General features: G+C 27.1%; 1 protein-coding gene across 6 annotated transcripts in view; it reads right to left on the bottom strand.

Moving 5' to 3' along the window:
- LOC142317780 (uncharacterized) overlaps nucleotides 1–15506 on the bottom strand; it is a 93980-nt gene that overhangs the window by 34849 nt on the left and 43625 nt on the right. For 5 of the 6 annotated variants that reach the window (XM_075354350.1, XM_075354332.1, XM_075354340.1 and 2 more), the window contains one exon: nucleotides 12898–13074. The exons of the other annotated variant lie outside the window; for it this stretch is intronic. In XM_075354350.1, coding sequence (XP_075210465.1) covers nucleotides 12898–13074 — 177 coding nt within the window. The remainder of the gene's footprint in view (nucleotides 1–12897; nucleotides 13075–15506) is intronic. 6 annotated transcript variants of the gene reach the window in all.

The raw sequence follows: 15506 nt of genomic DNA on the forward strand, positions 1-15506 counted from the left end.
ACGACATTAACTGCATAACGCTGAGTTCCACAAAATTCTTTGTAATTTTTAATAAAATCACATTTTATTAAACAACAAAATTTTTAAAACTGGAATTGTTAAAAATCAAATTGCTAACAGTTAATATATTCAGTGAAAATGTAATCCTACAGACAGGGTAAGTAAAGTAGCAAATGCAGTTGCAGAATTAAAAAATGCCTTTATATTTCTGTTCCAACACTTTTACCCCACGATGGCTCTCATTTTTCTATTGAAATTTTGCACTACACATAAAACATGACTGTTAATTTCTTCAAACAATGAAAATTCAATGTACTATACAGAAATAAAAACGAACCTCAACAGAAAAAAAACAATCGGTTTCAACAGAAACTAAAATCGGTTGATCAACTATATCCTGCAACTAAAACGTTCATTTGTTAATAAAATCTTTCAAATTTTGGTGAGTTTTTATAGGTGAACCATTTAACTATGGCAGGCTGGTGATTTAAAGCAGCAATTATATATATTCAAATATGAAACTGATCAAATATATACGCAAGTAATTCCTAATGTTTACCTACATTGCTTTTATTTTGTTTAAGCACCATAACTTTAAACTAGTGATTTGCCTTATATAATTTCACAAATTTGACAGTAATAAAAATTACCTTAATTTTATTAAACAATGAAAAGAGTTGAGAGAATATATATATATATATTTTATTTTTGAAACTGCAATAAAATTAAATTACAAATATAAAATTTACACATCAGTTTACTACCCAATTAACAGTAATCATCTTTCCTGAAACCTTACAAATTCAACAAATAAAAATAATCAAGCCTTGAGAAGACTACACTTGTTACAAATAAATACACCTTGTATAAAATTAATTACTTAATTTTACGGCTGTACACTATACCAGATATTTTTAAATTTCTTACAACACAATTACAGTTAAGTCCCCATTACACAATCCACAATCTTGTTGAATGTTGTCGCACGCTATTGTGTTTAGTGCCTACATCTGAGTGTCTTTTCCAATGATTAATAAATTATGTCGCATACATTCTCTACTAATGCACTGAATTCATACTTTACTGAAAAAACCTTAGCAATAAGGACAATTGTTTATGAAGTTGAAAATTAACAGCAATAAAATATTAAGGCAGTATGTTATAAATCTAGTTCAAGGAAACAAGGTAAAAATCAACAGTGAAAACAGAAAAATAAAAAAAAATAAAGAAAGCTGCTATTGCATAATTTCCTAGAATTACATTGTCAAAATTCTGTAGTATGCAGGGCGAATATCTGTTTTGCAGATATGACAAAGACAAGTCTTCAGAATTAGAATTAGTCATCATCAGTAAAGAAAATCTAAATGACCTAAACAACCTCAAACTAACTCAGCCAATTTTGGTTGGGTCAAAACTTTACTGGAAAAATGTATAGCTTAATGGTTAAATGCTGTTCTGAATTCATTAGGACAGAGGACAACAGCTTGAACACTTCTGATGATCACTAAACATGTATTAATAAAATCTTTTTTATTATCCGTTTTCTTATTATTAATTGAATAAAATAGTTAACAATCATAGAATTTGTAATATACTTTGGTTTAATGTTTTCGAATGTAAAGAAAAGTTTTCTAGTCTAAATTATAATGAACTGATAATAAAACAATTTTTAACTACAGCATATTTTGTAACTAGCCAGTCAATACTTTGCTTTATCTGATGTTCTCGTTTTATGTTAGATGATTGGGACTTAACCTGCTCTAGTTGATTTTTTAAAAATCATTTTGTTTTTGTTTTTACAGGGAAAATGTAAAACAAAATTACATCAAAATGAACAACTTACCTGGAATACTGACAAAACTTAATTTGAAGTTAAAGCCTTTAGTCATATATACACATATCTTAAAATGGTTGACTTTTAGATAGTATTTTTTTCAAATAATTGATATATTAAATTAGTGTATAAAGCAGACAAACTTATGTCCGTTTTTCATCACAACCAATTTTAGTCTTTGACTGGTTACTATTGTTAGAAAATTAAATTTTGACAGTATAATGATATTTTATATTACATGTTTGATGATTAAAAACATACTACTCCTTAATAATAACTAAGGAGATCTAAACACATTAAATTATGAATTACTAATAGCAAAAATGTAAGATTTATAATAAATCAAATAAGCAACATTTAAAAAACCATTTTGATAGTTATTAAAATGTTAAAAGTGTGACAATAACATTTTTTTCATTTGTTGTTCTTTACTAAGCGATGCAAACGCCAATGCAGTATGTCAAGAGGTTTTACTATTCCATATTTGGCATCTCAAATCATTTTGATGAATAAATATAATCCATTTTTTTTTCTACTGGTAAACACAAATTTCAACCTCCACCTTCTTCTCAGTTCTCATAGGTATTTTGCCTTCTTATTTTTCAATTCAATAACCCACTGACAAAAAAAATTGTTTTATCTAATACAACAAATAATATTTTTCTTATCAGCTTTAATATTAAATTTGTAGGAAATAATACTGGCTAAGCTCATATTATTTACTCAAGATAATCCATAAATAAAAGAAAAAATAAAGTAAAGCTAATTCAATAATATTAATAGAAAAGTATTAATTGAATAATTTATGTGCACACACACACATACATAGGATTGAAAAATAAATTGTTAAAATAACATAATAAAAAGTACAGTTTTTTTTAGAATTATATTTTCCAAAATATGGAGTTCAGTATTTTAGTTAATGATATGTTCATCCAACAAAATTGAAACACTATATTGAAAGAAAAGCATGTCTATGATTTCTTTAACTCGCTTAAAAGATTATTAAGTAATTAATATTTGGTAGGTTGTAAGATTACAATTTTGAAATAGTCAACATAAAACTCAAATTAGTAAGAAAGTCACTACTACTCACTCTTCTACTGATTCAAAGTAATTTTACCATAAATATGATTCGATTCGCATACATTTAGTTTATCAAATGTTAACAATTAATAAAATAATAACATTATTATAAAATTAAGCTTTTTCTTGATCTTTCACACTTTAACTATAGTTACTTTTTATAATTTTCCTCAACTTTGTTTTTAACAAATAGTTTTCATTTCAAGTTTTCAGGCAGCCCCACAATTTCAATTCATTGCTCACATGTAACAAATCATCTTTTCCATATTTATACTCTAATAAATGCTACGAATAAAATCATATTTTTTACATTCATAAAACAGCACTATGATCTTACATGATATATTACAATTGTGGCACCAATGATGTGGTGAAAGAAGGACAATTCATCGGGATGTGCTCTCTTGCTACCATTTCTTAAGTTACATAATACACTAAAGGATAATCACAAGTTTAATTGCTTTACGCTTTGGTATGCAATGATCTATTCTTGAAGTAATTTATTTCGCTGTACTATGATTTTAAATCAACAAAATATTTTAAGGAAAATAATTTTATGAGTGAAAGATTATACTAGAAAGCATCTAAAACTGTTTCAAAATACTACCTTTTTATGTGCTTTATATCTGCATCTTGTTTTTGTTATTATTGTTCTAAAAGTAGTTTCCTAAATTTTACAGAAATTAAATGGTCAAAAATCATACTACCAAAACTTATTTTCTATTTATTACCACCAAAGTTAAATTTATTACTATACAAATGTTAAAAATATCTGTACGTGAATAAAATTCTATCAGACATCAGAGATTCGAATATGTGTTGGTCCCTCTTTTCCAGCATATTACAATATTTTATGTAGATATATTTAATAACTCTAGTAATTTGGTATACTTAGTAACTCTTTTCTATATAAACTTTGGGAGAGTTAAAAATTCAAACCATGAACTATGATAATAAAATTCACTACACATGCATATTAATATATTTCTCTTCCATGGTCCCACTGATAATCCATTAGTTTATTTTTATCCACAGTTCATAGATTAAGTTGACATAGCAGTTACTATTTGTAGTTAATTTTAGCTGTTCCACAAATCCATATTAAGTCAAAATATTATAAAATGAGTAAAATAAAAGAATGATTTTCATGTGATTTTATTAACTAAAATTAAAGTCAGCAACAAGCCAGAAAAATCTATATCACTATTTGATATTTGCTGCAAGACATAAGAAATAAAATTTAAATTAAATACACTTAAGAACTTAGGTCTAATAAATGTATTAGCTTTTTTGTACACATATAATCAGTGTAATTAGAATCTCAGAAAAATTCTATCCTTCTTAAGGAATTCTATTGATATATTAACTTATCAAACAACACTTAATAATAAAGCTTTTTGTCCAGGTTGTAAATGAGTGTTCAATTACTAACAATCCATGAATGAATTTTTACAAAAGAAAATTAACTCACAGTAATGCTTAAATTAAGCTGTACAGTACAATATTTACTACATAAAAAAACAGGCAGTATTTCATTAGATTAAGAAATTCATGGTTCATAGAATATCATGGACAAAAATTATTAAAATAAAAATAATTGCTCAAAAAAAAAAAAAAAAAACAAATTAAATTTAATTCAAAATTCAAAAATCCTGTGTGAAAGCTGAAATTTTATTTCTGTGAACTAACTTTTGTAGTAGTGAATTATTCTGAGTTCATATACCAAATTGTAACAAACATATAAAACATAAATTGAGTATGACTTCCTGTACTATTAATGAAACTGTTCATTTGAATTTACTAAATGACTTGCAAAAATAAAAATGTTTACAATTTCTTTTAGGGTTACATGAATTCTATCCAATTTTCCAAATTCTTTTTCCCCAGTACAGCATCAAGGGTGATCCTTAATATCATGTATTTTTGTTAAAAAAAAACTCTTGTATAAATGAGAGTATCAGGTTCTGACGACCTACAGTCCATAAGGCTGAGCAGTAAGCAATACATATTCATTTTATTTATATATTATTTTTATTAAAAAAATAAAAACTTTTTGATGATAAAAAACATTTTTAATTATGCAACTTAAAAAATCACAATCTTCACCTGTTCTCCCAACCAAAAAAGCTTCATAATGAAATTTAAATTCTTGCCAATATATGCTAACACATTTTTTTAGTTATATTGTATCACTCAAGTTGTTTTTTTTTATTTAACACAAAGCCGATAAACTATATACAAACTTATATATTAAAGTTTACTCTTGATACCTAAAGGTTATTAATAGCTATTTCATTAACTGTATGTACAAGTATTGTGATTCTCATAAAAAACAGATTACCTCAAAGAAAAAGCTCAACTTCTTAAATGAACCAATTACTTTGTAATCTCTAAATATTGCAAAATTAATATTAAATTCTAAAATACTGAATTGTAAACATTATAAATATTTTTTACAAATTTGTCTACAGAAATGTATTTTAGTTCATAATACTTAAACTAAAGTAATGAAATAAATATTTTTCAAAATTAAAATTTTTAACTTAAGCCAAAACAAAAATTAACTGTTAGTTAATGTACTGTAAGTAATGTACACGTTAAACCTGTAAAAAAAATTAAAACATTAATGTATAGAATAATTTTGTTTCTGAATAATGACTTAATACATAATGATTAAATAGTGTAATTTAGAGATCAATAAATAATATTTTCATTCTAAACATGATGAATTCACAAAATCTATGAAGTAGAGGCTGCCTGTAATAATCATTAATCATAATGATTTGATTTAAATTATTACAAATATTAACAATCGTTCGGTAACATCCTTATAATTTGACCATATATGTAGTTACCAAAACAATAAGAATATATTTATATAATATATTATAATAATAACAACAAAAAATAATTCAGAATTTTATCATAATGTGCAGGTGCAATTAAACAAAATAAAAGGTATGGCAAAGATTAAAACAGTAAAATTTATCTATATTTAATACTATTCCTTTAATGGTTGGACTAGACTTCAGTTAGCAATTAACTTTCAACAATTTCAAAAACATGGAACCTTTGTTTGCTAGTAAAAATTAATAAAGATGATAAATAAAATACTTAAAATTAAGTCACAATTAATATATACTAATGTTTAAAATATAACATTTTGCACACTATATATATATATATATATATATATATATATATATATATATATATATGACAGACAAATAAGATTTAAGATATGTTAATTTTTTTTTTTTAATTCTAAATTCAGGTTGAAAACACAGGACCCAAAGAAGTATTCCACTAGACAGGATGTAAAAAGACGCTTTGACTCTTCTTGACCATATTATATTCTTTTATCACATAGTCAGTACTGTTGATGAAACATATATGTCTTGACTGATCTAATCAGTTGAACAGATTTTACTTTTTTATAATTTTTTCAACAAATACTTTTTAATAAAATAATTAAATTTTTTTTTTAAATTATTCATTAAAAAAGAAAAAAATATAGATATATAAAATTACAAGTAACAATTATGAATTTTAGAAAATTACTTTTAAAAATTAAAATTAAAAAAAAATTAATTTTTCAACCACTACACCATGATTAGCAGTTTAACTGTAAGGCGAACACAAAGAATGCTTGATTTTTCAATACCAGAATTCAATTACATTGAAACAATTCCCAATATCGTTGTTGCTACAACACATCATTGATACAACTGAGAAAATGCTTCTTCTTTTGCTTTTTACACCAGTATCCTGAAATCTTGCAACTGTCCTTTAGTAAAAAAGTAACATCATTAGTTTTTTATTTATTACATATTACAAATTTACATTCTTCATTCCAATTTCAGCAGATTGGCATCAGGAAGATATTTGAAATATAAAAATCCATCAATTCTCTCTCAAAAATGGGAAAAGAATATAAAAAAGGAAGTTACCCAATATTTATTACTTCATAAGATAAGAGATTAATGCATTATTTAACCACAAAAAAACTGAACTAAGTTTCGTTAGATATTTGTAATATAAAATTAATTTCCCACAAAGAAAATAGTAATATGTTAAACTGTTTCTAGCAGTTATATAATAAAATGTTTTCAGTCGTTTAAACACCACACATATACTGTATGATTAAAATAGAACAGAATTAACACAAAATTCTAATATTAGTCACATAATTTCTGTATACACATTTAATACATTAAATGTGATCAAAAACAAAATGAAGGATTAGCTGCACAAAACATTCTTCTTATCACAATGTTCCTATAACAGCTTAATTAAACTAAGCTAAATATATTTTATATAACTGAAGGAAACAATAAGGAAGTATTGAACTTCATAAAAAAAAAAAAAAAATTAAATAAAAATTTCCTTCATAACTTATTAAAATTTCAGTCTTTTTATAGAGTTTATAATTGTTATAAAAAATCCTCTTCTTCCACTTCAAAACAAAAATTAACACACACAAAAATTACAATTATATTATCATCATGAGATTTGTCAGCTATCTTGCACTTAATATTCTTGCATTTGATGAAATGTCCAATGACTGTCTACTTTTTTACCCAACTTGCTGGTTTTTAGGAAATTAACAAAATTGTAATTATGTATATTCCACTCTTCTTGCAGAACCTCTTCTTCTGCAGAATCTCTTGCAGAACAAACCCACAAATAATGATAGTTCACAAAAACTGCATTATCTTGAGCATTTCCATTATTGTAAAAACGTTGAAGAAAAAAGGTAATGAAGTCATGCTGGATTAATTTTTTGTTCAACTCCAATAAATAGTTATTAATACATACTATTCCTAAAACTGGAAAAAATTAATCAAAATTATAAGACTCAATTTCCTAAATTTAAAATTCTTATAGAAATCATGAAGCGAGTCATCACCATAAAAGTCTTAAATTTAAGTGCCACACTGCATGTATACAACAGAAAACCAGTTTTGTCAATTTGAAAAAAAAGTTTATATATTAAATATTATATTTTAGTATAAATTAGAATAAGATATTTAACAAACACACACACACACACACACACACACACACACAGAGAGAGAGAGAGAGAGAGAGAGAGAGAGAGAGAGAGAGAGAGAGAGAGAGAGAGAGAGAGAGAGAGAGAGAAATATATGTAATATATAAATTTTTCTTTTAATTAATATTACATTGCGGTAAAAGCCTAATTGTGTAGTAAATTTTATCTTAAGAGTATCAGAACATTCAGTTTTGAAATAACAGATAATTGGACATTAAAAACTAAATAAATCTGAAATATGGCCATTCAAATAAAACTGATTTTAAAATATTAATTATCACAAAAAATTTACAGGATTATTTTTTTCTTTTTAAATATAATCATGGAATTAATTTTACAGCTTTATATAGAATACTTCAGTGATATTGGTTTTAATAGGATTTCCCAAACCATTGCCCATTTTTAACTGCAGACTGATCTGGTTTAAAAATGCTTCTTGAATACACTTCAATTGTACTAACAATCAGCACCACCCCCCGCCCACCATAAATGTAATATGTTGCAATTGGAAAGATCTGGCACAAAACCAGAAGGAGTAAAGCCTACCTAACAGGGTTTAATAAAAAAAAAAGGCATTTCTTCAGCTCATCATACACTAATCAAGGACTGCTTACTTTTAGCAGAAAATCTTAATCATGAAAGTGCACTCTGAGCTTATGATACTAACTATAAACTTTTAAAGATGAAAATTAATCAGGTATTACTGCAGAGATAAACAGAGATAACTCTGTGGGGGCACATTCAATAATTAAAGAGACAAATTGATGTAGAAATGAAACAGTTTATAGGAAGAGTTTTGTACTTTCATGACTTTAGGTTGGCATCAATGGGATAAGCTGAGAACAGTTGACGGTAAAAATTTTGTTTATCACCTCAATATTGCATTTAACAATGGCGTGTCCGCTTGAAGTTTCCACACTAGTTCAACAACACTCAGTGATCCGTATTTTGCTTTCTGAATGTGAAAAAACAGCTAAAATCTTTTCTCGAATGATTTTACAGTATTGTGAAAGTTGTATGAACCCCAGAAATTGTTATAAGTGGGTAGAACAGTTCAAAAACGGTTGAATCTCAGTGACTGATGAGCAACATCCTGGCTGGCCAATTGAAGTGTCAACTCCTTTGCTTGAATCCCACATTGATGACATTTGTGAAGACCAACATATTACAGTTGGAACATATAGCAAAAACAGTTACAGCAAGTGTTGGCATAGTTCATAACATTATCAGTAACAAGCTCAAGTACAGTAAACTGTATGATGGGTCCGAAAGAGTTAACAAAACAACACAAGGAAATAAGACTCAAAGTGTGTACAGACTTCAAATAACACTATGAAAGGGGAAGTGACCCTTTTCTAAACAAGATTTTAACGTGTGATAAAACTTGGGTTACTATTTTGAACCAAAATTGTTTTTTTGTCCAAAAGACAAAGCGTGGAATGGAAGCACAACAGCTCACATGTCCAAAGAAATTCAGAACGCAAGCATGCCCAAAAGTCATGTTGACCGTCTTTTGGGATGCCCAAGGTGTCGTCTTTAGTGATTATTTGGAAAATCAGCGTACAATAAACAGTGTCTACTACTCAGACTATGCTGATGAAAAAGTATGCGTGATATTGTGAGATTGCTTGCCCTCACACCACCCAGCTGACCCAAGAAACCATTGGAAAAATGGGTTGGGAGGTACTACATCTTCCCTAAAGTCCAGGATTTGGGTCCCTCAGATTTCCATAAGTTTGGTCCACGGAGGCACTATGCGGGGAAAAAAAATTTCAGCAACGAGGACATAAAGAATTTGTGGGAAAGTGACTCAAACAATAAGACAAAGACTTCTTTGCATCAGGTATAAAAAAAACTAGTTCATCGTTGTGACAAGTGTATTAATATTGGTGGGGATTATGTTGAGAAGTAATAAAAGTCTCACTTTGTAAAAACACTTTTTTTTTCTCTATAATTTGTTTCTTTAATTATTAAATGCCCACGCATGTTTTCTTATTATCCTTTTCTACTATAAATTCACAACCAATAAATTCAAATTATGTTAAAACCAATACACAATGCAGTTAATTTAACTATTATATCTTGAACAAATAAATGTACACATTAAATTACAATATAACCTAACTATCCAAATTACATGTTTTTAATAGAGAAAATTAGTTCAATTAACATCACCATTTTATGGGAACATAATACAATCTTAAAGAAGAAGTAAATTCATTCTTATTTAGTTTAGATGAAAATGGGAAAATTTTATATCAATGCGTACTTAATTTTTAGACATATTGATAAAAATGATGCACACAACAGAACATTTTAAACTTTTAAAATTTATAACAATAGCTTATAGCTGAATAGCTATAAACTTCTACCAATTAAGCTACATTGAAATGAAATAAGCTACTTTTCTCAGATTTACTAAATAAAATGAAATATCTACTTAACAACTGTTTTCTCTATTAATACAGCACCTAACAATTTACATAATTATACCTAACCTCATGAACATCATAAAAAATGTTTGTTTAAAAAATTTTATTAAGAAAAATGAATAGTTTATTCCATTAACAACAATGTAAGAAGGAAAAAGTATAAACATGAAATCTGAAATATAAGAGAGAATGTAGTAAAATTGGATCAAAGATCATTACTACATCAGATTGTCTAGCAATTCTTAGCAGATTCATACTCTCGCTGTTCATAACAAAAACCTAAAATCTGGTTACAATGTCTTTTAGCCTAAAATCTGGTTAGTTTTAGCCTAAAATCTGGTTACAATGTCCAATCTGTGTTTACAAAGTTCCATTCTTTCAGTGTTCAATCTATTTTACATTATCAAAATGAAAATCTCTTTAGCGTTTGAGAAAAAGTATAACTGTTGAAAGCAGCAATGAAAAATGCTCAAGAATGATTAAATTTGGCATTCCTTGAGAAAAGTGATTGCAGCTATGAAAGATTATGTGGATGAAAATGATCGTTACTGTAATTTCTAAAATTATTTTAAGTATAGTATGCAATTAAAAAAAAATTATAAATATATATATATTTCTGGATTAGAATCTGTCAGGGATTTTTCATACACTATAAAATTCAGTTTCCACCTCTCGCACACAAGCTTCAAACTTGCAGTAAGAAAGAGTGTATATTTAAAGTTATTTAGACATTTCAAAAATAATATAGATTAAACAACATACTTGCATTTCTATTTCACAGATACAGAACCATCAAGATTAACTGAACTGTTATTCAAGAATTTAAAGATAGATAGGTAAAAAAATTTGCAAATTATAAGTGAACAATATTTGAGAATGAAGATTATAAGTTTAGCAAAAGGATTATTTATCTTTGATTAAAAAAACCGCAAATAAATTGCATGTTAAGCATCATCCATATTACAAATTTTTTTGTCTATAATAAATTAAAATATTGTCACAGTATGCAGTTGTGAGTTATTATGGGTCAAATGAACCTGAATCAGGATATCATTATAATTATACCATTAATTGAATTAATTTGACCTTGCAATATCTCAAAAGATTTTTTGTAATCAAAGTTTATCAGTAACAATGCTTAAACATAAACTGACAAGCATTTTAAACATATATATTTATTTCCAAGTATAAACAAAATTCATCCCAATCCATCTAAGTACAGAACCAATAAGAGCTCTTATCTTTCATTTTTTGTTTTTATGTATCAAAAGCGCTTTCGAGGAAATTCCTCATCAGTTGATTAAAAATTAATTCACATTACAACATTAATATTATTACATATGACATAATATATGTAAATTTAACTTTTAAACTCTAATATATATATATGATATTTTTCTAAAATGTCAATGAAACTTTTTATTATTATAATTTTCCTTTGCGACTTCAATTATTTTTAAATTAGTTTCTAAGTCGGTAATAGAATGTTTATTCACAAATAGATGGTCAGAAACATTAAAAAAAAAGAAGAATTTTTTATTATCTAAAATGTTCTGCAAATCTTACTTCAAATGATTATTAGTTTTCCCAAAATAAATTTTATCACAATCATTATATATTACTTTATAAATGCCATGTTAACCACTAAAACTAAAATCATTATGGTTTTGTCTTACTAAACAGTTGTTGGACTTATGCTGGTTTATATTTTTTATCATTAAAAACATTAATTAAATTTTCAATAATATTGTTAGTATAAGAGTATTTTATATTATTAACAGTGTCTGTATTATTTATAGGTTTCAATGTTTTTTCATTTTTAGATTTCAAATATTGTTTTTTATAAATATTTTCATCAATTAATGAGGCTTTATATCCATTTTTACTGCAATACTCTATAATATTTATTTCTGCATATAATTTTTCCCTGTTGTTCTGTGTGTTTAACACAAGTATTTAACATGTTTTTAAATATATTAATTTTGTGTGACCATGGATGGTTGGATTTTTCTGCACTAATCTGTTTCAAATGTAAATTTTAAATTATCATGATAAGAGCTGAGTTTTTACAATGTAATAAGATGTTCATCATTTATAAATGTTTAAAGAAAACAAAAATGTCAATATTTTGAACCCATAATAGAATTTTGTGTACATCAGTAATACCACAAACTATTTTATTTATTTATACTCCTAAACAATCTTCAAAATAGCCAGTACAATAAAAGCTAATATATTGTTTTTTAACTGACCTTCAACATTCTCTAATCATGTTTATAATAATACTTGATAGGCAATAGTTGTTAAACAAGCCTTCATTACCAAATAACAAAATATCTGTTGTAAAAAAAACATACTTCCTTACAAGATATTTTATTACAATGAAAACATTACAAAAAGAAAAAAATAAATGCATTATAAACATAAATTTTCAGAACTGGTTTTCAGAACAATCATGCAATATGGCACGAAACAAAAATATTGGTACAAACTTGGATATCCCATGGAATCGCGTTGGTTGTAGTCATCCATAGCAGAAGGATGATTCCACCAAGGTGATGGTGAGCGCACATTATCCTGATGAGAACGAGGATGTGGTGGAGGATGGTGTTGAGATGGGTCTCGCAATCTGCCATGCTGCTGATTCATTTGATCTCCGTAACTCATTTCTGGAGATTATAAACAAAGTTACTAGTAATTTATAGTATATCAGTAAATCATACTATTTATTTTTGTAAGTTTAAACTGTGCAATCCATTCCTTTTCAAAAAAAAAAGAATCCTATAAAAATGATTTATTCCAGCTTAATCCAAATCCCGATAAAATCCAGCATAACCTCATTACCTTACCATCTTACCAACACTGAAGTTCCCCTTCATCACCATTTCTAAACGCATTACATTCACTGAAGTTCCCCTTCATCACCATTTCCCAATGCGTTACATTCCTCTTGTATTTCCAACTTTTCCCACGAAGTCTTCAAATGTTAAAAATGTCATTCATTATTAAAGAAAAAAATAAAAATAAATAAAAATGAAGAGAAAATAATTAAGAAAATATTTATATAAGAATTCTACTACTTAATGTCACAAAAAAAAAAATATATATATATAAAAAAATAATTGGTGTGAAAGTAATTTAGAATGTAACAGCTCAAATTAAAAAAAAATTTCCATTTGAAGTATTTTTAATACCATATTTATTCCAGAACCTATGAGAATGCAAAATAACTGCTCCAATAATTCATTTTCTTGAAATTATTTTCCTGTTTGATGATCACACACAATTATTGCTCCCAATTTAAGATGATTATGCAAAATTAAGTAGACTGAACCATATCCAAATCGACGATATCCTTAATTCCCTGAAATTGAATCATGAGATATTTTTAAACCATTCCACAGAATATTTTGAAAAAGAAACCAGCATTAACTTTATTATTTTTAACCTAAAATTTGATTTATGAGAGTAGGATATTCCACTCAAGAAAAAAATCCTTATAATCACGATTTTAACACATAAAATTTATTTTAATCATAAATAAGTGTTAATAATAATTATTTTCTTGAAGCAGTTTCTTAATGTGGTGCCAAATGTTCCTGGAAATTTCCTTTTGATACACTATTATGTTTGTAAATTTATGCTATTTAAAAAATAATTCCATTAGAATAATCTTTCAGCACATTTTTTTTAAACTGATGTAATATTCATGATGTATAAAACGTAAGCATATTAAAAATTGTCATATTTGGTAATAGCAATACATGTTCTCTTGATGAAGTCACTTTTACAAACTAAATGTGGCCCAAATTCCACTAAAAAATTCTTGAATTTTTAAAAATTTACATATCAGTTGCAATGTCTTAAATGTATTTTCTCTAGTTCAATAACAAGTAAAACACCAATACCCCATTTAAATAAAACTTGCCTTTAATAAACACCGCACTTTAGATTTTCATTTTCACCAGAGAAATCACTAGTTTTTTCCAATTTTGAATGCCTTTTCTGCCAAATATTTCAGTCAAGTGATTTGGGTGTTTTGAGACACCCTCGAGACTTATCGATGTCTTGATGGAAACTTAACTGTGAAACTTGAGTTTAAAAATTAAAAAAACCTCACACTGCAAATTACTTATTATTTTTTATTTTACCTTTAAGTTAATGAGGTATCAGATTAAGACTCACCCACTTATAAGAATTTAACTCTTTTTTTTTGGAGTACTCAAAACAATAAAGAGAATCTGTACTTGATGCAAAATATAGATGTTTTGAATTCTCCCTCTAGGTATAATGAGCTTACAGTACCAAATGGCAGTCTGCAGAATAGCATTGTTCTGCATTGTTTGTAAGGTGTTCAGTTTTTGTTTTTCCTTGCACTTGTTAAATGTGACCTGTAATTTTTGTGATGGATGATCATAAAGATCAGAGACTCAGAATTAAGTTTGGTTCCTCTACGAAAAATTCCTGCTGATGTTTCAGAATATTTTTCAAGAGTAAGCTTTAAGGTAAATCAGGCCTTCAAGTGGTCGAGTTTCAAGACAAAGTGGTTTGGTCTTCGTTGGACGAGATTTCTAAATTAGCTTGTGTCGAGTTGCTGTCAACAAATTTTAACATTATTTCAACGGGTTGCTGCAAAACCTGAACCGTGGTTCACAGATCAGAAAATAAATTGTGTTGATGTGTACTAAGACTTGAAAGATAACTTCAAAATGATCCAGTTTCTTTCTTAAGTTGCGACAGGTGAAGATAGCTGATGCAATGGTTATTACCTGGAAACAAAACAACTATCAAGCCAGTAGAAATCAGAAGAATCATTGACATCAAAAAAAGCATGGGAAGTTCAATCAAATGTGAAGGCTTTTTTTTAATGTGAATGGGAATTAGTTCCTCCTGGAGAGAATGTAAATCAGCATATCAATCTGGTCTAGTTGAGAAGATTGCACAAGTGTGTGACAAAAATGCACTGTTATTTGGGATAGTTGGGACTAGTCTTCGCATAACAACTATGCCCTACCCATACTACACTTCACAGTTCTTGTATGTACCCATACTACACTTCACAGTTCTTGTATGTACCCATACTACACTTCACAGTTCTTGT

The sequence above is a fragment of the Lycorma delicatula genome, chromosome 1 (assembly GCF_047948215.1).
Source record: "Lycorma delicatula isolate Av1 chromosome 1, ASM4794821v1, whole genome shotgun sequence".
Lineage (NCBI taxonomy): Eukaryota > Metazoa > Arthropoda > Insecta > Hemiptera > Fulgoridae > Lycorma > Lycorma delicatula.